Raw genomic sequence first — 23,778 nt, forward strand, 5'->3', positions numbered from 1 at the left:
ACTCTCTGTAGGCATCCTTGAAGCTCCTGTAAACATTTGTAATGGTCTCGTTTTCCGCTAAAAGGAACTAATTCATCACTCTGCTTGGAGGCTACCCTGACTTACAAACGACGTTTTGATAGCTGGTTACAGCGCAGTCGTCCATTGAAAAATAATTAAAATTCAAAAATGACATTGCAATGTTGAAGAATGTCTCGCGCAAATTTTTAAATGTTTTGAAGCAAAAATTGGAGGGGACACAATGCTTCGCGTTAAGGGTATGACGCAAATGCTGTAATGGGTTAAGAGGGTCTCGACCCGGTATCGATGACAGTTGCAGTCATTCTGTGTTTTGCCGCACTTTAACAAGCAAACGTACACGCTGAGGCATCGAACGATCCCGCAACAACTGCAGTACGGCGGCTCCAGCTCTGCGGCTTGACGGGTACTCTTGTGGCGCCATCTTTTCTCTTCCAAAGAGGAGTGAGGAGAATCGAACTATATCTGAGCCTACTGTTCGGCGGATTGTCAACACCTAAATATTTCTTACACCATGGAAATTGGCAAGTGGCCCATCTTCGCCTTGTAAGAGTATTACTCGAATGTAATTATGTATCGAAGAGTAGGAATTAAGTATGCTGTTTACCGTGTGCAAGTCATGGCGTTTGGCGCCACGTTGGGAACCAGGACCCCCAGACATCTACCGGCGAAAGTATGTTTCCATCTCTATATCTTCGCGTCTCATCATGCTGGCAGCACCTAATATACAAGCAGTCAGCGAGTCTCGACTGCTGCGTGAAGATTAACCATCATCGTCATTATCATCATGACGCAGCTCAACCAACAGAGGGCATTGCGACCGACAGCGAGGTGAACGAACAAAAAGCCATTTCCAAGGCCAGGGCGGTCGAAACGGCAAAACGCCGCCTTGAAAATTGGAATACTCTCAAATGATAGGTGGTGGTGATGACACGGCGGGACAGACTCCGCCGTAGTGTCTCAAAGCTGGCTAGGACTTTGGTGTAATGTCCGCCCGTTATAAAGGGACAAGCCCCACATCCAATCCAATCCAAACTAGTATAACCTAACCAATCCAAACTAGTATAACCTAACTGCAGGATTAAGGTATTTCTTGGTGGTACACAGTTACTCGCGCTTTCTATCGCCGCGGTCCCGTCATCTCCACAGATCTTTCTCTGCGTCATAATTCCACCTGACTGTCTGCAGCACCAGACTGCGCTTCATCCCTTTGGTATCCGCTGTTTAAATCACCGGGTATTTCTGGAGAAAGCAGCGGGAATCAGTTTATCAACACACTTTGCTCATTTATTGAAAGAAATCACTATAAGAACCAATATAATAAATAAATAAATAAATAAATATTTTGTTTTGGGGAAAGGAAATGGCGAAGTATCTGTCTCATATATCGTTGGACTCCTGAACCGCGCCGTAAGGGAAGAGATGAAGAAGAGAGTGAAAGAAGAAAGGAAAAATAAAGTGAATTAGCTCAGCTAATCCAGGATATACAAAGCGAAAGATGCCGGCGTTCACTGTGTTCGTTGGCGTTGAGAGTTTTCTAGACGGCGATGGCTTTGAGGAAAGGAAGGGCCCACAACTGGCTCCCTGGATATGTGGACGCCTCATTCGTGCTTTGAAACATGTGGCGGCGGTCTCCACTGGCCCACGGAGCCGTTTTTGCGCCTTTTCTTTCGTGAAAATGAACGGCCATTGCAAAGTTGGCAACGCCAATGAACTCTATGATCGCCGTCGGCTCACTTGTTTTGTTTGGTTTTTGAGGAAAAGAAATGGCACAGTAACTATCTCACATATCTCGGTGGATGTCCGACCTTGTGCCCAGAACCATTCGCCTCTTCCCTCCACATCTTCTCCCTCTGCCCGGTGGACCCTCCCCCGCTCGGCCTAGAGGACCTCAAGACCTGGGAGGACTGGGAGACCCTGCTGCACTCGGAGGACCCGGCCGTGCAGACAATCGCCACCGGCCGGGCTGCCAGTGTTATGGACCTTAGGGACATAAACACTTGAGTGCAGCGGGGTCGTGCGGAGACCCAGGGGCATGCCCCGACTTCCTCTCCAACAATAAAATTTCTCTCTCTCTCTCGGTGGACACCCGAACCGCGCCGTAAAGGAAGGGATAAAGGAGGGAAAGAAGAAAAAATAATAGAAAACTGAAAATTGAAAGTTGGATTTCGAGGAAAGGCGCGGCGCCGTGCAGCGGCGGAACACCTGTGGCTCGGTGCTACTAGTGGCGCATGCGCAGTAATGACTAGGGAGCGAGCGAGTAACGCGCGGCAGCTGCGAAAGGTCAGGCGACGGAGTCGGCGGCGGCCACCTGCGCCGTGCGTGACGTCACTCGTGCTCCGACATACGCCGGCTCGCGCGAAGCGCGGTGTTGAATAGCTTAGTGAAGCTTTTCGCTTCAAAAATTAGGTCCCGTAGCAGAGGGCCCCGGAATAATTTCTACCACCTGGGGATCTTTAACGTGCACTGACATCGCGCAGCACACGGACGCCTTTGCATTTCGCCTCCATAAAAACGCAGCCGCTGCGGTCGGGATCGAATCCAGGAACTCAGGATCAGTAGCCGAGCGCCATACTATCCTACTTCAGCACTGTCCTACTATACTACTTTCAGCGTGCGGCAGCGAGCGTGGTTCGGCTTGAGCCAGTAGGCAGGCCCGGGCACTTTTCTTCCTATCAGCAACAGCAGCAGCACCACCCTGGGATCCCAAACGTGCACCGGCATCGCACAGCACACGGGCGCCTTCGGAGTCAGGTGGAGAGAGAAGTCCTGGTGCTTGGTTTATCTAATCATTATCTGTATCTGGGTTCTTGCTGTCGCAACACACGGAACTTGCAGATTCCCAGGCCGCATACAGACACAACCTAAAGGGCGCGGCGATGCCGGCCGCACACCATATTCTTGTCAGAGCCACCTCTCTCGACCGAGCGGGTACTCTGTCGTGGATTCCTGGGCTAGCCTCGATCCCCGGTAATGAGCGCGTTCATGCTCTGGCCCGAGAATTCTTCTCCCGGACCGCGAACGATCAGGCACCCAACCCCGCGCAAAACCTTACAAAATTGCTGGTGGATCGGGCTTTATGTGAAGCGCAAGCTTGTGGACTCCTGGACCTGTAGGGGACCACCCTGGAAGATTCTTATTTCGTCTAATAAAAGTTGTTTCGTTCCATCCATACACATCGGACTTCTCTACATACCATCAAATCACGGCTTTCTACAAAATCAGCCGCATGACACTGCCACCACCCCCCAGTACCTTGTCGCCCTTATCCTGCGCCACATGGCGACAATTACCGACGAGCTGCTTTATTTCACCTTGCCGTCTCTCATGCTTTCACGTCAGCTTCCCCGCCCTCCCGCGCTTCATTGTAACACCTGCGGCGCACCCATACCCACACTTATGCACTACCTGTGGGAATGCCCTTCCCCATGGACAGTACCCGCATCCCGCATCCCACTCATTCTTCTTTGGAGGCTGCTTATAATAATAATAATAATAATAATAATAATAATAATAATAATAATAATAATAATAATAATAATAATAATAATAATAATAATAATAATAATAATAACAAAAATAATAATAATAAATCTTTATTTTTCGGTTCCCAGGAAGAACCCAAAGGTCTTGGTGCTGGTACACCATTCACACGCACAAAATGTAAATTTATTTCACCGCAAAGGAAGACACTCAGGGGAGGTAATGCAGCAGTCAAGGCGATAGAAAAAAAAAGACACATAAACTAGGCGTGACAGCAAGCACGAAGCAAAAAAGCGAAAACAAGAAAACAGCGAGAGCAGCGGTAAATGAAAACAGCTAGAACAGGCAACAGACATATAAATAACTAATGAAACAAAAAACAAGGAGAATGAACACAAGAACGACCGATAACAGTTAAGTACAGCATATAGCAAAATAAAAACAAGAATAATGATAATAATAATAATAATAATAATAATATCTTTTTGGATAAAGGAAATGGCTCAGTATCTATCTCATATACCTTTGGACACCTGAACCGCGCCGTAAGGGAAGTTATAAGGGAGGGAGTAAGAGAAGAGAAGGAAGAAAGACGTGCCGTACTGGAGGGCTCCGGAATGAATTCGACCACCTGGAGTCTTTAACGTGCGCTGGCATCGCACATCACACGGGTGCCTTAGCGTTTTTCCTCCATAAAAACGCAGCCGCTTTGAAAATTGGGGTTTTTGGGGAACGGAAATGGCGCAGTATTTGTCATACATAGCGGCGGACACCTGAACTGTGTCGTAAGGGAAGGGATAAACGAGGGAGTGGGAGAAGAAAGCAAGGGAGAGGTGCAGTAGTGGAGGGCACCACTCTTCCTGGGAGGCTGCTTTACGGATCGCTCCGCCCGCCGGCCGGAAATGGCTGGTGGATCGTGCTCTATATGAAGCTCAAAGGGAACCACCCTGTTAGATTTCTTTTTTTTGTTCATCTAATAAAGTTGTTGCCATCCATCCACACGCACGCACGCATGCATGCACAAATTGAGAAGAATCTCCGGACTGATTAACGCACTTCCGGCCTTGTCATCGTATTGGCTACGACTTCTTTCGTAGACGACTTATTCTTCCTGATCTGACGGATACGAATCCCAACCGTGGACACACGCAAAGTAGTAGTTCTCTCTTCCGGGAGTGCTAGTTTCCCCAGTTGCTACCTCACTTCACGCGCGGTTTACTTTCTGTGTCTTCGCTGTTAAGTTTACGGGGACAGATTAATGCGCGTGACGCCGCCTTTGGCAAAAAATCCTTATTCTGAAGGACTGCTCCTACCGCAACGGGCTCTGAACTCGCGCTTTTTCAGCCTCGAAATTGCGCTGACTTGGTGCTCTAACAGCAGCACGGCTTGGAGTACGGTGTGGAGGAGATTAAAGAAAATTGGAGAGAACAACTAAGCTCCCCCATGAGGGTGTGACGCGGTAGCGTACTGGGTTAGCGTTTCTGTTCTTCGCAGTTCGAAATCGAAAATTAAAAATTGGCTTTTTGGCGAATGGAAATGGCGCAATATCTGTCTCTCACATTTCGGCGGACACCTGAAGCGCGCAGTAACGGAAGAGATAAAATAGAGTGCCGTAGTGGAGGGCTCCGGAATAATTTCGACCTCCTGGGAATCTTTAATGTGCACTGACATCGCTCAGCACATGGGCGCCTTTGCGTTTGTGCACTTACCAGATGCTGCGAAAGCTGGATGCGCAGCAGCGACAGATCCTTCTGCAGCAGATCAACCTGGTGTGGGAACGCGGGGAGCTACCGGAGGAATAGCGAACCGCTGTCGTTTGTCCCATCCGAAAGGCAGGGCGCCCACCTACGGAGCTGAGCGGATACGGGCCAGTGGCATTAACATCGGCGGCAGGTAAGCTCATGGAGCATATGGCATTGCAGCGTCTCAACGAGCGGGCTGCGGAGGCTGATTTTTTTGACGGGCGGCAGACGGGTTTCCGTGGGATGCGGTGCACGGCTGATTCTATATCGGACGTTGTTACAGCACTGGAGCATGCCAGGGCGGCAGGCCAGGTTGCGCTGCTGCTACTACTGGATGTCTCGGGCGCTTTTGGCAACGTTCACCGCGCACCAATTCTCGCGGTGCTTGAGGGGGCTGGTGTGAGCGGGCGCCTTTTGCGATACGTTCATGGCTTCCTGAGCGGGCGCACCATGCGCGTACGAGTAGGTGGTAAGCTCTCCAAGCCTCGCCCGGTGGACATGGGCGTGCCGCAGGGCTCTGTCTTATCACCATTTCTCTTTAATGTGGCCATGTCGGTGGTGCCGGCCTCCCTCCCCACGAGCGGCCGACACCATGTGTACATGTCCATATATGCAGACGACATAGCTCTGTGGTGCCGGAGACCATCGGGCGAAGCGTTCCGCGTGCGGGGGTGTCTTCAGGGAGCTCTGACCGCAATCCATGTCAGCTTGCGTGGCCTTGGTCTGTCGCTGAGCGCGGACAAATCGGTGGCCATGGCCTGCGTTTCGCGCTCGCGCGCGCATCTTGCACCACTGTCACTGGATGGGATTCCGATTCCTTGGCGTAAATCGGTGCGGTACCTTGGGCTGGACATAGACTGGCGCCTTTCCTTCCGCCCCGCGGCGACCAAGGCCTGTCTGCAGATGAAGAGGATCACCGCCGCCGTGCACAAGCTCACCGCTCGAGGCAGGGCATCTCCCAGCAAGCCGCGCTGCGGCTATACAATGCCGCAGCTTTGGGGGCGGGGCTCTATGCGTTGCCGCTGGTCACGGTGCGCAAGCCGTGCTGGAAGAAACTCGAGCTTCAGCACCGCAAGTCCCTGCGCGTGTGCCTAGGCCTGCCCAAAAACTCGCAGTGCGCCGCAACGTTGGCCGAGGCAGGAGCGTGGCCACTTGACCTCCAAGCAGCGCGCAGGGCATTGAATCACATCGACCGGCTTCACCGCGCACCAGACGGCGGCTCGCTGCTGCAGCGTATGCGCTCGCACCCGCGCTCACGAATGGGCGCGGCGCTGCTCGAGTATGAGCAATTGACCCAAGGCCTACCCCCCTACGGCTCCTGCGCGCCCTGGCCTGCGGCCTAAGAGGTACAGCGAGAGATCGTCGGCATCGCGTGAAAGCGGAGGACACCCCTCTGTGCTGTGCAGCAGCTGGCCAGAGCCGTCATACACGAGGAGCGCCATCTCCTCGTGTACACCGACGGCTCAGTCGCCCGCGACAGCTGCTCCCTTGCTGCGGCGGCCACCATCCCCGCCCTGCGACTGCACAGCCAGCAACACGCAGCCTTCCTGGGCTCCTCCACCACGGCGGAGTTGATGGGGATCCGGCTCGGGCTGGACCTGCTCCTCACCCTCGGCCCTTAGCTGCCCAGGAGTGCTCTGCTCTGCGACTCCCGCGCCAACCTCAGCCGCCTGCAATCTAACGGCCGCGGTACCCCACTAGTGCGGGAAATTCGCTCGCGCATCGAGCGCCTCGCGCAGAGAGGTTGTGCCGTGCGTGCACAGTTGGTGCCCGGTCACTGCGGCATCGCCGGCAACGAAGAAGCTGACGACCTCGCGACCGCTGCACACCAACTACCTGCCAGCGATCTGCCCCTTGCGCTGGAGGACGGGCGTGCGGCCATTCACGACCATCTCCGAAAGCAGCACCCCGACCCACGCATCGCGGGAGGTGAGCGCATCGACAGTGTCACCGGCTGTCGCGCACTTACACGGTCACAACGTGCAATGATCCTCCGCGCGCGCATTGGCTGCGTGTGGCCTGGGGAACGACGGGTGCGTCACGGAATCGTGAGGAGTGATGTGTGTGACGGATGCGGTGCAGTGGAAACACTAGAACGCCTGCTCCTTCACTGTGCCGCGTTCGCCGATGCTCGTCGCGATATGCTCGCGGCCTATAGGGCGCAGGGCATACTACCAGACTCCATCAAGACGCTATTGTGGCCGCAGGGTAGTGCGCGCACTAGTGAGCGAACTTTGGTGAGCCTCTGTGCATTCCTCGAACACACGAGCTTGACGTCCAGTCTGTTCTCTGTCAGGTAGTTACACGCAGTGACCGAACGCTCCGCGAGTGCTACCTTGAACGATTAATAACTGGACGGCCCACTCTAGTTGTAGCCAACACAGTGATGTGCGGGTATGTGATTTAATTCCTCTAAAATGAACTAATCACGCGCACAACCTGGACACATTTCTTATTGTGTAAATAGTTTGTACATATTACTTCTCCCCCTATCCTCTCTTCCTGTCCCCTCACCTCTTTCTTTTCATTTCTCCATTCTGCCTGCTATCCTTTATTTCCGCTGCCCCAGCTCAGGTGCTTCAGTATCGATGGCAGATGCCGGGGCTAGCAAAAATCTTTTCCTTTCTTTTTACTATTATTTTTAATAAAACCACTACCACCACCGTTTCTCCATCATCTAAACGCGGCCGCCGCGGTCGGGTTCGTAGCCGGGTACTCCGGATGAGTAGCCGAGCGCGTTAACCACTGAGCCACCGCGGCGGGATCAACTTAATAATAATAATAATAATAATAATAATAATAATAATAATAATAATAATAATAATAATAATAATAATAATAATAATAATATTAATAATAATAATAATAATAATAATAATAATAATAATAATAATAATAATAATAATAATAATAATAATAATAATAATAATAATAATAAAAAAACAATAATAATAATTTTTTTTGTCACCGTCGGTAGCAAATACAGGAGAGACAGGGCGGTCTAAGCCTTAAAATGGCTTGTAGGACTGCCTAAAAAAATACATAGTGACAGAAAAGTATGACTCATGCGTATGTATATAGGAGAAGAAAGCAAAATAATAATGAACATGAAATAGAGCACACTGAATATTAGTAAGTTGATTCGAAACACAGAAAAGATTATAAAGGCGCAAAGTCTAATAAGGCGAAACATATTGCAGCAATCCTAAAGCTAATTTTTTCATTCATTCTTCAGCAAGTCTCTTGAGTTTGCTTCTAGAGCTTGCCTTAAATATTTCAGCTGGCAGTTTGCTGAGGGTAGTCGGAACATAAGCGCAACGCCTGGCCGCACCATTCCTCGTGTTGGACCGAGGAACAATGTAACGGTTATGTTTTCTAAGTTGTCGCATCGGGGTAGTTTCCTGTTTAAATTCACTGTAGCAATAGAGCTTGAGGACAACAGTATCAATGAATAAGGATACGAAGTTTGGGAGCCTTAGTTCACGGAAGATATTTTCAGCTGACAAAATCCGTGCGTTGTGCGCAACGTTTTTAGGAATATTCTTTAAAATTCTGTCGATCCTACACACCCAACGATCCGTGCAAAAGGCAAAGATGGTAATTCCGTATTTTAACACACTGTACGCCAAAGCATGTACAATCGTTTTTTTACAGATAAAAACAAAACATTTAATATTAAACAACAAACATGCCATTGACCTCAATTCACAACAAACATTAGATAGATGGTAATGCCAGGTTAACCTACTGTCCAAAGACACTCCTAAATACTTAACACATTCCACATATTCAACAGGTGAACATTTACAATAAACAGTTCGAAATATGCAAGTAAATAGGAATGTTAATAACAGTTGTCTTTGGTGGAGAACGAAAACAGACGAGCTGTGTTTTTTGTGCGTTGACAGCAATTCCATTGTCAGCAAACCAGCGCATTGCATTGTAAATGTCATTTTGCAACAAATCAGAGGTCAATTTGTAGGATATATGCTCTGGCAGTAACGCTGTGTCATCAGCATATTAGAACACTAAATAATTTGAAATAGCCAAAGGGAAGTCAATCACAAAAATGTTAAACAACAATGAAGATAAAATTGACCCCTGAGGCACACCCGCATTTAGTGGCAATTTACGACTGAAAACGCCCTTATCACCGGTAGCGACCACTTGATGACAATTTCTTAGGTAGTCTTCGAGAATGTGGTAAAAAGGCCCGCGGAATCCTGACAAATACAGCTTGCCTAACAAGATTTGATGGTTAAGAGTGAAATGCTTTCGCTGCATCTAAGAAGAGAGCGCACGTGAAAAGGTTCTGAACAAACGCTGACAACAGTTCATCCGAAAATTTTCCGAGAAGGGCAAGAGTACCGCGCCCAGAGACAAAGAAAAACTGGCGACCATTTAGTACAGAAAATTTGTTAAGAAAAGAAGACATAGTGCCAAAAAGAAATTTTTCCAAAACCTGGGCAATTACAGGTAGGATAGAAATTGGCCGATAGTTTTCAATCTTATCTTTATGTCCTGACTTGTGTAGGGGTAAAACAACTGCAGTTTTCAGGCGTTCAGGAATTTCGTCGCCCTCCAAAGAACCATTCAGTATGCAAAGGAGAATATCTGCCAGAACATTAAAATTTCTGCGAAGGATGCGTAATGGTATTCCATCATATCCAGTATGCTTGGTTGGGCGGAAACTGAAAAGAATCCCTTCCATATCACACCTCAAGATCCTAGGAAGAAAAGCGGACGCAGGTATGGACTGCATTAACGAACTAGAGCTAGTAGTTGGAGTAAGCGCACTTTGCGACGCTTTTACAAAGTGTTTGTTGAACGCATCAGCTACTGCTGGCGGAGGCTGACAAAAAGATTCGAAAACAGAACATTTATTAGAATTCATACCTCTGAGATAATTTACCAAAAACCAAGTTTTGCTCACATTATTTGAAGATTGCTGGAATTTAGAAAAGAAGTAACGGCGCTTGGCGCCGCGTAAAAGGGCGACAACCCTGTTTCTTGCTGACTTGACTTCTGAACGCAGAGCTAGATTTTCTGGACTTCTTTTGCACTGTTTCCACAAACTATCTCTATACGATATTGCATTAAGAATGTCCGGCCTCATCCAGCAGTGACCCTTTCTGACTGTGTTAGTTACCACCCGAGTGCACTGTAATTCAAAGTTTTTCAGCCGCATACAAAACTTTTCATAGACCTTGCCAGCTGAAACTTCCTTAGTTAGCGATGCCCAATAAAATGAAGCGATAAGGTTATCAAGCTTGGACTGATTGACAATGGGGAGTGATTCGCGTTGACCAAACCAGTGACCGTATCAAGGGTTCCAGGAGCGTCCTGTAAAGCAAGACGGCATGACACGAAATAGTGGTCGGCCAACCTTTGTAAAATCGTACACGACCGAAATGACCAATCAGGAGCACTAACCGATTTGTGATCTAGGCACAACTGTACTAGTGGTTATTAACTAATTCCACTCTAGTAGGAGCTCCAATTGTGCATTCTAGGCCATAAGCAGACAACCTCGATAGGTAATCACAAAATGGTACTTTCGTAGGGCATAAAATGTTAATATCAAGGTCACCAGTCAAACAGAAGTGATCCACGGCACTCCAACGCAGCAAAGTTTCTTCAGGCTCAATAAGAAATCGTGAAAGGCTGGAGGAGGGCGGTCGATAAAGAGATAACAGGTGCACAGAAAATGTCTCTTTACTGATTTTGAGCATTAGGGACTCAGCATGCTCAAAAGATGCATCTACAGGTGAAATAGCACAGTTGTCGCTCACAAAAACAGCAATACTACCGCCACGATGTCCATTTCGGGTAATATAATGGGCAGAAAAACCTTGCAAAGTAAATGAATCAATGCACGCCTGAGAAACATTGATTTCAGTTACTACAAACACGTCCACATATCCAGCGGCAGATTCAGCTATAAACTAAAACTCTTCCCAATATTTGCGTAAAATTCGAATGTTTACGCTCACAACCATGAAATAGTGATCCTAGTTGTATCCAAATTATGTTTTAAATGAAGTAAAATTGGGTAGTTAGCAAAACGAAAAAGGCATAGTGCTTTAACAATGTTTTTCAGGTCTTCTTACCCAACCAGGTCTCAGTAATCTGGTTCCCCGGTCACCTGGAACTACCAGGAGGAAACGAAGCCGCCCACAGGCATGCCCGAGCTCTTCTATACCGGACGTCTCCCCCTGATGACCATGAAGGGTGCCGCGACCTAATAGGCTTAGCAGTGTATGCTGACAATCTTGCGCCATACAGAACAGCCAGAAAGGAGTACCCAACACCACACAAATCCCTCAACAAGTTAGAAGAGAACACCCTTAGGAGACTACAAACCAACACCTACCCAACACCAGCTAAATTACACCAGTGGTACCCTACACTATACTCTCCACAGTGTCCACATTGTGGAGCAGTAGCTAACCTCTACCATATGGTGTGGGCATGCCAATATAATCCCTTAGTTGACCCCATTCCCAACCCCTCGGAGGAGCAGTGGGAGGCTATTCTGCTCAGCGATGATCCTGACCGTCAGCACTGGCTGGTGGGGAGGGCCAGCGCAGCAGCAGCAGCCAGTGGACTACCGGACTAGGCGGTCCACCCACATGTTCGGAGAACATTGAAGAAATAAAGACGTTTGTAATCAATCAATCAATCAATCAATCAGGTCTTCTTGTTTACCAATTCGAACAAGAGACGCTGTTCCGTTCTTTTTCACAAGTATTTTTCCTCCCTTCACCAAACAAAAGTGACAACCCTCCGCCTTTGCCTTGGTCCTTGCTTTCCAGAACAGGTCACGGTTAGCTTTAGTCAAGTTGTCATTGAAAAAGATCTTTGCAAAGGATTCTTCTTCACACAGCTGTCTCAGCTTACAACGAGCGTCAAACCATTTTTGCTTCCAGGCTATCATAATAATAATAATAATAATAATAATAATAATAATAATAATAATAATAATAATAATAATAATAATAATAATAATAATAATAATAATAATATTAATAATAATAATAATAATAATAATAATAATATTAATAATAATAATAAAGTTTTTGGGGAAAGGAAAGAGCGCAGTATCTGTCTCATATATATCATTGGACACCTGAACCGCGCCGTAAGGGAAGATATAAAGGAGGGAGTGAAAGAAGAAAGGAAGAAGAGGTGCCGTAGTGGAGGGCTCCGGAATAATTTCTACCACCTGGGTATCTTTAACGTGCACTGACATCGCACAGCACACGGGTGCCTTAGTGTTTTGCCTCCATAAAAACGGAGCCGCCGCTGTCGGGTTCGAACCCGGGAACTTCGAATCAGAATCGCAGATCTCTTTTTTTGCAGGTGGTTAGGGCGCTCGACTACTGATCCGGAGTTCCCGGGTTCGAACCCGACCGCGGCGGCTGCGTTTTTATGAAGGAAAAACGCTAAGGCGCCCGTGTGCTGTGCGATGTCAGTGCACGTTAAAGATCCCCAGGTGGTCGAAATTATTCCGGAGCCCTCCACTACGGCACCTCCTTCTTCCTTTCTTCTTTCACTCCCTCCCTTATCCCTTCCCTTACGGCGCGGTTCAGGTGTCCAACGATATATGAGACAGATACTGCGCCATTTCCTTTCCCCAAAAACCAATTAATAATAATTAATAATAATAATTGCAGGCTTCCATTTTTTGCTATTAAAGTTTTTTCTGACGTGAAAAGCGTTCCGCATTGTTTCTTAGTGCAGTCTCAACTACTCGATGCGAGCGATGGAAAAACGATGAAAAAGATTTTGCTGCTTATCGGAAGAATGGGCCATTACCTTCAATTTTTCCATAACAGTACTTTACAATATAATAATAATAATTGGTTTTTAGGGAAAGGAAATGGCGAAGTATCCGTCTCATATATCGTTGGACACCTGAACCGCGCAGTAAGGGAAGGGATATTCGAAATTTTCGGCCAGGAATGCTGGATTTGATCCCCTGCACGTGCCAATTCCCAGTTATGAATTTCGGCGGCACCAACTCGCGTTAATTTTCTGATACACGCCGATTTCTTTCACTTGACGCTGCAGCCGCCATTTCCGTCACATTGTTGACTGTGCTTTCTTTTGACTCTTAACTAGTTTCACTACAATTCAAGTTTTCGCCCAAGTGATAAGGGCTTGCATGACACATCGGTAGCACAGATACTTTTTCTGGGATGTGAGACATAATTAAAGTCATAATTACGACCGAATTCGTCGAGTGCTCACCTGAAATATGGACACCGTCCGAAGGTCGTACAGGAGTGGCACAAGCGCCACGGATGTGACCACCATTGACAGCGGCATCGAGAAGAGGAGCCAAATTATGTGAAAGCCGTGCCCGTAGAAGTGTCCTAAGAAGGTGATCACGGACATGGCGTTCACCGCTGAGGCCAGGATGGATACCGTGAGGGCCGATGCTGGGAGGCTGCGGCCGCCCAGGAACGCCTCCATCTCGGCATTGGCGCCTGCCGTGCTGCCGCGGGGCGCCGCCTACGATTAGGCAGTGTGCTCGTTTTGGCAGAGTGGTCTGCTCTGTGCAGGGATGCTAGAAAGTGAAGAGAACTAGCTGCATCCGCTGAGGCTTTGTTCTAACAGTAAAGGCCCGTTTAACTGTACCTGCACTATTGCGAATGCTTGCACAATTGGTTCTACACTTTTTCAAGAAATTTGCTTCGTGATCAGAAAAATTCCCGCATTGACGGGGAAGACGCCCTGGCATGGCGGGCAGCTGCCTGCAGAATCTCCAGGATGTGTAAAGCAGCTTCGCTCTTCTCAGGCCCGTCTTGAGCTTTCTATTTTATGATATAACCGAACCACTGCTTTTTTAAAAAAAGCGGGGCGCTTAGGTTACAGTAACAGTGGAATGCCATAGCAGTCGATTTCACATTTTTTGCAGTTTCTGTTGCCACGTCTGTGTGTGCGTCTGCTCGCGTCAAACTCTGCGATTGTCGGTCCATCAATCGCCCTAGTCGGACTGTTAGCTACAGTTGCAGGCACCCGCTATGCTGTGCCGCAAATATCACATTTCTGATGCGATAGCTCTAAAGGCCCCGCTACGGAGAAAATCCGGCGTCGGCGTTGCGAGCGAAAAATAGGGTGGCGTATGGTGGCCCAGGTGACCACCCGCCGAAGAAGCAGCCTATTTGAGCCACCAAGGTCACGTGACTTGCAGCAACCTTACAAGCTGCCCACCGGATTGTGCGCAAACTGACCATCGCGACAGGTGGCTGTTGAATTAATGATTCATCGCGACAGGTTGCTCTGGGAGAGCAACTTGGGTCACACATTAAGCCCCACCGGTGGCAGCGCCTGCCATCGAAGGGTGGTGGCGCATTCCTTAAACGCTGCACTATTGCGGAAGGAGTAGCGTCCTGACTCCCAGGAATGTATGAATGTAAAGTTAAGAATGACCAATTCCGCATGTATTGTCATGAACTGATTATGGCGTCATATCCTTACGGCGGAGCTGAAGTGTCCAGTCCAAAGTTTTTCTGATTTTTGATTTCAATTCTCTATCTAGGTTGCTGTTTAGCACCTATATGATGTTCACAACCCGGTGGGCAGGTTTCCATGACGTCAGAGGTCATTTGATTAATCTAGAACAATCTTTAATTTAATTGCCATCTGCCACACTGGGAAGGTTGCTTACAAACCGGTGGCCTTGTTGCCACCTTCCCCGGTGGGCAGGTTGTGACCACGTCGCAGGGTCACTTGACCTCTTTCGACCAGTCTGGGTGGGCCGTCTGGGCAGGTTGTGATGACGTCAAAAGGTGACTTGACTTATCTCGACCGATCAGCGCATTTCGTAACAACGCAGATCGGCGGCGTTCTAGTGTGACGACAGCTATACTGTTATCGTATTAAAAAAGTTTTCCCCTCTTTTTTCTTCTTTATTCACGCTCTCTCTCGATGAAGACCGTTAAATAAGTGTTGTCTCCTGTGCTTTATCTTTGTTATCAAGCGGTTCGATCAAAAGCTTTTGCATTAACGCTGGAGTTGAAAGAAAATCATAGTCGGCCTGAATGTGTCCCCTGCCGGACGAACGCCTCACCCATTAACTTTGAATTAACGTTGTCCTGTGCCAACTGCGATCCCCTTTTTCTGGAAAGCTCGTAACTATTGAAGTATACGAGTGCACTAAAATCTCTATATGCGAAACGAGGGCGCCTGTTGACATCTACAGCGCGCTTAAATCGTCACCCCTTATTTGGACTCTCATTCGTAGATGTTCATTCGTGTTTGTAAATACGGGGAGGCGAGGTCCTATCTGTAGCTGCACCCACCGTATGCCTGCAAACTTAATCTCAGGCATCCACCTAACTTTCTGCTGCCCCCTACTACGCTTGCCTTCTCTTCACGTTTAAAATACAACTTCGAGCCCACGAGACACAAGTTGTGAGCACTCCACGCGCTATATAGAAGGGTTTAAGGGAAACATGCCTTTATGTCATTCTTCCAACGTGCAGCTCGACGAATATTTGTTGTGTTTACTGAGGAGGAATCTGTTGAGTAAAATGATAAATAACTTTGATCGCTGAATACATCGTAGTGAGCCCAGATATTGTGTTTTGCTTGCAGGCAATGCGCACATTTGCCTCCGTGCTGATAGTACATGAAAAATGAAAATTTGTTTTTGAGGAAAAGAAATGACGGAGTAACTGTTTCACATATCTCGGTGGACACCCGAACCACGCCGTAAGAGAAGGGGTAAAAGAAGAGGTGAAAGAAGAAAGAGTTGCCGCAGTGGAGGGATTCAGGATAATTTCGATGACCTGGGGATGTTTAACGTGCTGCACTGACATCGCACCGCACACGGGCGCCTTTCGTGTTTCGCCCTCATCGAGACGCGGCCGCCGCGGTCGGGTTCGAATCCGGGTACTCCGGATCATCAGACAAGCGCCTTACCCACTGAGCCACCGCGGCGGGTGATGGCATGTCAACATTTCTGAAATATAGACTCTTTTTTCCACGTTAAAGATCCCCAGATGGTCGAAATTATTCCAGAGGCTTCCACCACAGTACCTCTTCCTTTCTTCTCTCAGTCCCTCCTTTATCCCTTCCCTTACGGCGCGTTTCAGGTGTCCACCAAGTTGTGAGACCTATACTGCGCCATTTCTTTTCCCCAGAAGCCAAAAACCAAAATCTTTGCCTCTGTTAAATTAACTTAAATCTGAACCTCAGAAACCAAACAACTATTAGATTGTTTTAAATTGGAAGGGCCATCTTTGATTTATTCGGGCTTCTCTTAATTCGTTTGGCTTTATGGTTCAGTTCTGTTAGATGGTTTTACTGCTGCACACTAAAGACTGCTAGAAAGCATTTTAATTCTTTAAAAGTGGTCATAAACGAGCGGGATCAGCCTTCTCCAAGATGTATCATCTTATAACTAAGCTTTCGGGATTCTCACTCTAATACCGGCATCTTAAAACTGCCGACCTGTCAGTAACGTTATTTGGAAGTAACGCAACCCGCTGTCCCAAAAGCTGAACTGTACTGTTCTTTCTGAGATGAATCGATGGTAGTCCATCCTTGTGTAGAAACGTACCTGGCACCGTTGACGGGCCACGGAGAAGTAGATGCCGACCAGGTACCCAAGGGCGGTGAGCACGCCGAACACGGCGCAGTCCGCAGCATCCAGACTCTTGGGGAGAGTCATGCCTCAGTAGTTTTTCTCCTCGCTATGAAACTACTTTCGCCTCTGTCGACCCTCACGTTTTCTCCCGTAGGCAAGCAATGCGGATCTGTCTTGGTGTCTACGGAAATGGATGATCGACCTTTGTACCTTTGAATCCCGTGATTGCTTTATGAAATGCAAACTTCCTTTCAACTGTTCTGACAGCACTGTCCAAGACTCTCTCTTGTTCTTTATCCTTCTGAAGCAGACTTCCGGGGATGTTTAATGTCCAGTTCACCCAACCTACCTGCTTTCTTCGGCACAATCGATTACTGTGTCCTGCCTGCGTCCGCCTATGTGGTTGCTGGTGGCTGTGTTTCTCTTGGTCCAAGCCTCTTGCGCCAGATTTCGCCGTATTCGCGAATCACGTGTACAATTCTTCTTCAGCGAGGTGGTGTCATGATGCCGCCCAGGATGGCACAGAAGCGCAGCAAAACATCTACTCAAAGGCTACCAGTGCCCTAATAGACGTCTCGCCCATGCACTCAGTCAGATGAACGCTGTCAATCTGCCTCACCTCAATCTGCTTGAAATGAAGCGGCCGGTGTCCTCTCTTGCAGGTTGCACTCATTGCAGTTGGCTACGATGATGACGTCAGCGGCCGCACAACGATCGCAGCGTAGGCTCTCCACAAGGCACTGTACCTATGCTATGGTATCGCACTGTGCTCTGTCGAGGCTGTATATAACCTTTCCCTAGGCTCTCAGTTGGTCACTTCAGAAGTGATGGGCTTAATAAGAGAGGCTCGGTGTAATTACTATCACAGTTGCAGGGAAAAAAAAAGCCTGCTGTCGGCCTCACCTGCTTTCCAGCTGACTATTTCCTCCCGAATACTGACGGGAAGAAGAAAGAAACAGTGCAACGCTGTATTCGCTTACACACAGGTGCGTGTGAGATAGCATGGTAAGTTGGGGCTGGTCGTGTCGTGTTTGTTTCTCTTTTGTCCCCATTCTTCGCGCCGTTTTCTTTGTGACTCATGAACCTACTATCCGAAACTAGAGTTCTCCTTTTTTAGTTGAACTGCCTTTGTATTAAACATGGCCGCAGTTAGGCGTGCTGCTCGCTTTCATTGCGGGTTTTGTGCGATATCGGACTTTAGAACTAGTAATTATAATTTATGCTGGAGCAACCCGATAATGAAAACTACGCAAATGAAAGTTGGCACAAATAATGCGCAGAAATAGCAGATACAAACGCGGCTTAAAATTTTGGCATCAAAAGCTTAGAATTAATTTTAGTGTACACCTTTACACGACTGTACCTTTTTCTCTGAAATTATTCTTCGCAACGCGCTCAAATTCCCAGTACGGAAAGGCAAATTTCTGTTACGGACCTGGAATTGTAATTATAGCCAACAGAAAGTACTGCGTTATCTAGAAAATTTTCTTTGATTTCAATAACGAATTCACTAGATTCTATTATAAACATGGTTTTTAACTTTCTGTCGACTTGGTATATACTCTATTTCCTTCCTATTCATATTCCTTTTGTCTGTTCATAGTCTATATACTGTTTATAGGTAATAGTCTTCTAAAAGTGCGCGGCCTTAAATCTATAGGTTCTCTACAGATTGTCCATAAGGCTTGCATTGCCTATAGACTGGAATATAGAATTAGCCTATAAAAATCCATATGCGTTAGTAACAAAAGTGTATGGGCAGTCTGTAGACTACCTAAAGAGACTTTTGTAAGGGTTGAAACAAGAGGAGAAGAAAAAGTTTTATTCTAGACTCTCATTCCTAGTTCGTGGTCTTTAAAATAAATAACTTTTCTGGCTGCTAATTTCAGGGGTGCGTGAAAATCCTTCTCATAGAAAAAGTAGGAATTTGTATACGAAATAATAAACATGTCAAAATTGCGCACATGTTTCTGACAAATTTTACGCTTTTTTTCAAATAGTGCATCTGTGGATTAGTACCAGTTTTAGTCTACTTAACATTCGTCGAACCTTTTCATGGTGAAAAAAGCTGTATGATTCAATAACTGATGAAGAAAACATACACTCGCCAAGGTTCAAAGAAAATAAGAATGAATTGACGTTTCGGCGCTCGTACGGGTGCCTTGATCACAAAGAAGCGAAGGACGGGCAGGTGGGCTATATATGGGCAGTTTTTTGAAGGGTGCGCAGGTATATCTCTGGGAGATTGCCACGGGTCCGGTTAATCGTGTTTGGCGTGGATTGAATGCACAATGATTCTATGAGAAGGCGTTTTGGTAATGATTTTTCCTTTGCAATTACACGTGCTGCGTCCCAGTCGATGGTATGGCCAGTTTCTTGATGATGTTGCGCCAAAGCGTTTGAGATAGATTTTCCTTTGGCGACGTCATTTTGGTGCTGTTTGAGCCTTGTTTTGAATTTGCCCGTTTCTCCGATATAGGAAGCGTCGCAATCATGACAGGGGATCTTGTAGATCACGCCTGGAAATATATCGATGTCAAGAGGGTCCTTGACTCGCAAGAGTCGTTGCCGAAGTTTGCACGACGGGACGTGGGCTACATGAATGTTATAATCTGAAAAGATGCGAGCAAGGTTCTCACTCACACCGTGGGCATACGGAATCGGCACCCGCTTCTTTGCGCATGCGTCAGTTCGGATAGTCGGAGCAGAGGCGCGTCGTTCCTGGGATCGTAGTATTTGGGCTGGGTAACCGTTCCGTATCAGGTCTTGCCTGACCTGTTTCACTTCTGCTGCTCTGCGCTTAACACTTGAGCATATCCTAAATGCGCGGTTGAACAGAGACGCCGCGACTGAGCGCTTGTGCCCGATGGGATGAGATGACTGAAAGTTTAGGTACCTTCCGGTGTGAGTGGGTTTACGATAGACGGTGGTTTGCAGAGAATGCGGTGAGCGTTCCACGAGGACGTCGAGGAAAGCGATGTGGCCATCCACTTCCTCCTATAGGGTGAACTGAATGCTTTGCTGGAACGTGTTGAGGTGCGCTAGAAACCTGTGTACGTCTGGCCGGTTGATGACAGAGAAGCATTCATCGACATAGCGTACAAAAAACTGCGGTGGGGGGTCGAATGAGGCAAGTGCTGCGGATTCTATTGATTCTAAGGCAAGGTTAGCACATACTACAGAAACTGAGGCACCCATGGCTGTTCCGAAAGTCTGTCTGTAGAAGTTCTTGTTGAAGGTGAAATAAGTATTCGAGAGGCAGAATTTTAGGAGTCGGCAGAGGTCGTCGGCTTCAATCGGGGTTCGTTCAGGCAAAGTCGTGTCTTCGTTCAGGGCTTTCTTGCAACACTCCACCGCAAAATCCACAGGCACAGATGTGAACAGAGACTTCACATCGAAAGAAGCCATTACTTGGGTGTCGTCAATGGGCACATTCTTCAGCTTCTCGACGAAGTCGCTTGCATTCCGGACGTGCGTGGCGGTTTTTCCCGCTAGAGGGGCCAGCACACGGTGAAGGTAGCCAGAGAGCTTGTTCAACGGGGACCGTGTAAAGTCCACAATTGGACGGAGCGGTGTGCCCTCCTTGTGCACTTTTGGTACGCCGTAGATGGCAGGAGCGGCGCCATTGTGACACAGTAGTTTGTTGTAGATATATTGACCGTCGGACGTGGGGACGTATTTGAATACATCAGCGAGAAGCTTCTGAAGTTCAGCTTCTATCTTTCTGGTCGGGTCCCGGTTTATCTTTGTATAGGTATTTTTGTCCTCCAAAAGTGCCGACATCTTTTTTATATATTCAGTCCTATCTAGCACCACAGTGGCGTTCCCCTTGTCGGCCGGAAGGATCACGACTGCCTCATTCTTTTGTAATCTTTTGAGGGCTTCCTTTTCAGGGCGTGGGAGTGCGCTGTCTTGTTCTTTTCGTAACTTGAAAGTGCTCCGATGGCACGAGAACGTGCTTGGTCGCGTAGGCTGGCGTCAATCTTTCGCACTGCTAGCTCAACGGCACATGCCATGCTTTTCGCATCAGGGACGGGTCCAGTGTTGAAGTTGAGTCCCTTGTTAAGAAGCGAGAGTTCAGCATGATCTAGCTTGTACGAAGACAGGTTGTGTACGCAAGAAGTTGCTGTCTCTTCTGTCTGCCGCCCTAGGAGCAACCGGAAGTTCGTTTCTTGATTCTGCTGTCTTTGTTCCTGAGTGTTCGCTGCCACACTGTTCGCGTAGAGCAGCTACTGTGTCAACAAGCTACTGTGTCACAATGGCGCCGCTCCTGCCATCTACGGCGTACCAAAAGTGCACAAGGAGGGCACACCGCTCCGTCCAATTGTGGACTTTACACGGTCCCCGTTGAACAAGCTCTCTGGCTACCTTCACCGTGTGCTGGCCCCTCTAGCGGGAAAAACCGCCACGCACGTCCGGAATGCAAGCGACTTCGTCGAGAAGCTGAAGAATGTGCCCATTGACGACACCCAAGTAATGGCTTCTTTCGATGTGAAGTCTCTGTTCACATCTGTGCCTGTGGATTTTGCGGTGGAGTGTTGCAAGAAAGCCCTGAACGAAGACACGACTTTGCCTGAACGAACCCCGATTGAAGCCGACGACCTCTGCCGACTCCTAAAATTCTGCCTCTCGAATACTTATTTCACCTTCAACAAGAACTTCTACAGACAGACTTTCGGAACAGCCATGGGTGCCTCAGTTTCTGTAGTATGTGCTAACCTTGCCTTAGAATCAATTGAATCCGCAGCACTTGCCTCATTCGACCCCCCACCGCAGTTTTTTGTACGCTATGTCGATGACTGCTTCTCTGTCATCAACCGGCCAGACGTACACAGGTTTCTAGCGCACCTCAACACGTTCCAGCAAAGCATTCAGTTCACCCTAGAGGAGGAAGTGGATGGCCACATCGCTTTCCTCGACGTCCTCGTGGAACGCTCACCGCATTCTCTGCAAACCACCGTCTATCGTAAACCCACTCACACCGGAAGGTACCTAAACTTTCAGTCATCTCATCCCATCGGGCACAAGCGCTCAGTCGCGGCGTCTCTGTTCAACCGCGCATTTAGGATATGCTCAAGTCCTAAGCGCAGAGCAGCAGAAGTGAAACAGGTCAGGCAAGACCTGATACGGAACGGTTACCCAGCCCAAGTACTACGATCCCAGGAACGACGCGCCTCTGTTCCGACTATCCGAACTGACGCATGCGCAAAGAAGCGGGTGCCGATTCCGTATGCCCACGGTGTGAGTGAGAACCTTGCTCGCATCTTTTCAGATTATAACATTCATGTGGCCCACGTCCCGTCGTGCAAACTTCGGCAACGACTCTTGCGAGTCAAGGACCCTCTTGACATCGATATCTTTCCAGGCGTGATCTACAAGATCCCCTGTCATGATTGCGACGCTTCCTATATCGGAGAAACAGGCAAATTCAAAACAAGGCTCAAACAGCACCAAAATGACGTCGCCAAAGGAAAATCTATCTCAAACGCTTTGGCGCAACATCATCAAGAAACTGGCCATACCATCGACTGGGACGCAGCACGTGTAATTGCAAAGGAAAAATCATTACCAAAACGCCTTCTCATAGAATCATTGTGCATTCAATCCACGCCAAACACGATTAACCGGACCCGTGGCAATCTCCCAGAGATATACCTGCGCACCCTTCAAAAAACTGCCCATATATAGCTCACCTGCCCGTCCTTCGCTTCTTTGTGATCAAGGCACCCGTACGGGCGCCGAAACGTCAATTCATTCTTATTTTCTTTGAACCTTGGCGAGTGTATGTTTTCTTCATCAGTATGAATTTTCCCCGCCAGACGGGATTCCGTCGAACCCTAGACTTCATGATTCAATAACCTAATACGGTTTGTCTTACAAACGTTATTCATTTTTTGCTAAATCATACATTTGTCACGGAAATGTCGTACAATATCTTAAAAATTGTATAGTATTTGCATGCCCTACAATACTGGACAATAGCATTTTTGAGTGGGAAACTGTTCATGAACGCAACTTTTTCATACAATGTGAGATTTCACTATAACAGTCGATATATCCGCAGATCCCCGACAGCAGTCTTGCAATTTTTTCCATTAACATTTTTCCAATCGTCAAAACCGTTCCCTATTGGTTTTCTTCGGCTTACTTAATTGTTTGATGCATTCCATGGAAACACTTTAAAAGAATGGCATTGCTACTTATAAGAAGAATGAACCATGACCTTCAGTATTTACATAACTGTATCTTACAATTTTCAAATCTTCAAAATTTTTGCCCGAGAATGCTGGACATATGACGAAGCCTGTATGAGGTTATTGCATCATATATATTTCTTGGAAGGGCTACTGCATCGTATTTTATTATTACTTTTTTAAGTCCCACCCCAACCTAAACCTGGCACTACTTTGCTGGGCATTACCCGTGGCTTGCAACACCTGCAGACTTCCTCCACCGACATCTGCGCCCACCACCGGAGGCCAAGGAGCGCGTAATGTGTGACTTCAGATGACTGGATATGCAGAGTCAAAGAGGGGAGATTATAATATTAATAATAATTGGTTTTGCGGGAAAGGAAATGGCGCAGTATGTCTCATACATCGTTGGACACCTGAACCGTGCCATAAGGGAGAGGATAAAGGAGGGAGTGAAAGAAGAAAGGAAGAAAGAAGTGCCGAGATTGTAAAATTAGTTCTGCGCACAAACGCGTATGCCCCGCCGCGGTGGCTCAGTGTTTAGGGCGCTCGACTACTGATCCGGAGTTCCCGGGTTCGAACCCGACCACGGCGGCTGCGTTTTTATGGAGGAAAAACGCTAAGGCGCCCGTGTGCTGTGCGATGTCAGTGAACGTTAAAGATCCCCAGGTGGTCGAAATTATTCCGGAGCCCTTCACTACGGCACCTATTCTTCCTTTCTTCTTTCGCTCCCTCCTTTATC

At 47.7% G+C, this 23,778-nt stretch overlaps 1 protein-coding gene across 1 annotated transcript in view; it reads right to left on the minus strand.

Annotated features, from left to right (window-relative positions):
- LOC144102369 (putative sodium-dependent multivitamin transporter) overlaps positions 1 to 16,926 on the minus strand; it is a 63,402-nt gene extending 46,476 nt beyond the window's left edge. Inside the window, exons 1-2 of the mRNA XM_077635660.1 lie at positions 16,823 to 16,926; positions 13,497 to 13,743 (exon numbers count right to left, since the gene is read on the minus strand). Coding sequence (XP_077491786.1) covers positions 13,497 to 13,743; positions 16,823 to 16,926 — 351 coding nt within the window. The remainder of the gene's footprint in view (positions 1 to 13,496; positions 13,744 to 16,822) is intronic.
- Between the last annotated feature and the right edge of the window lie 6,852 nt (positions 16,927 to 23,778).

The sequence above is a fragment of the Amblyomma americanum genome, chromosome 8, assembly GCF_052857255.1.
Source record: "Amblyomma americanum isolate KBUSLIRL-KWMA chromosome 8, ASM5285725v1, whole genome shotgun sequence".
Taxonomy (NCBI): Eukaryota; Metazoa; Arthropoda; class Arachnida; order Ixodida; family Ixodidae; genus Amblyomma; species Amblyomma americanum.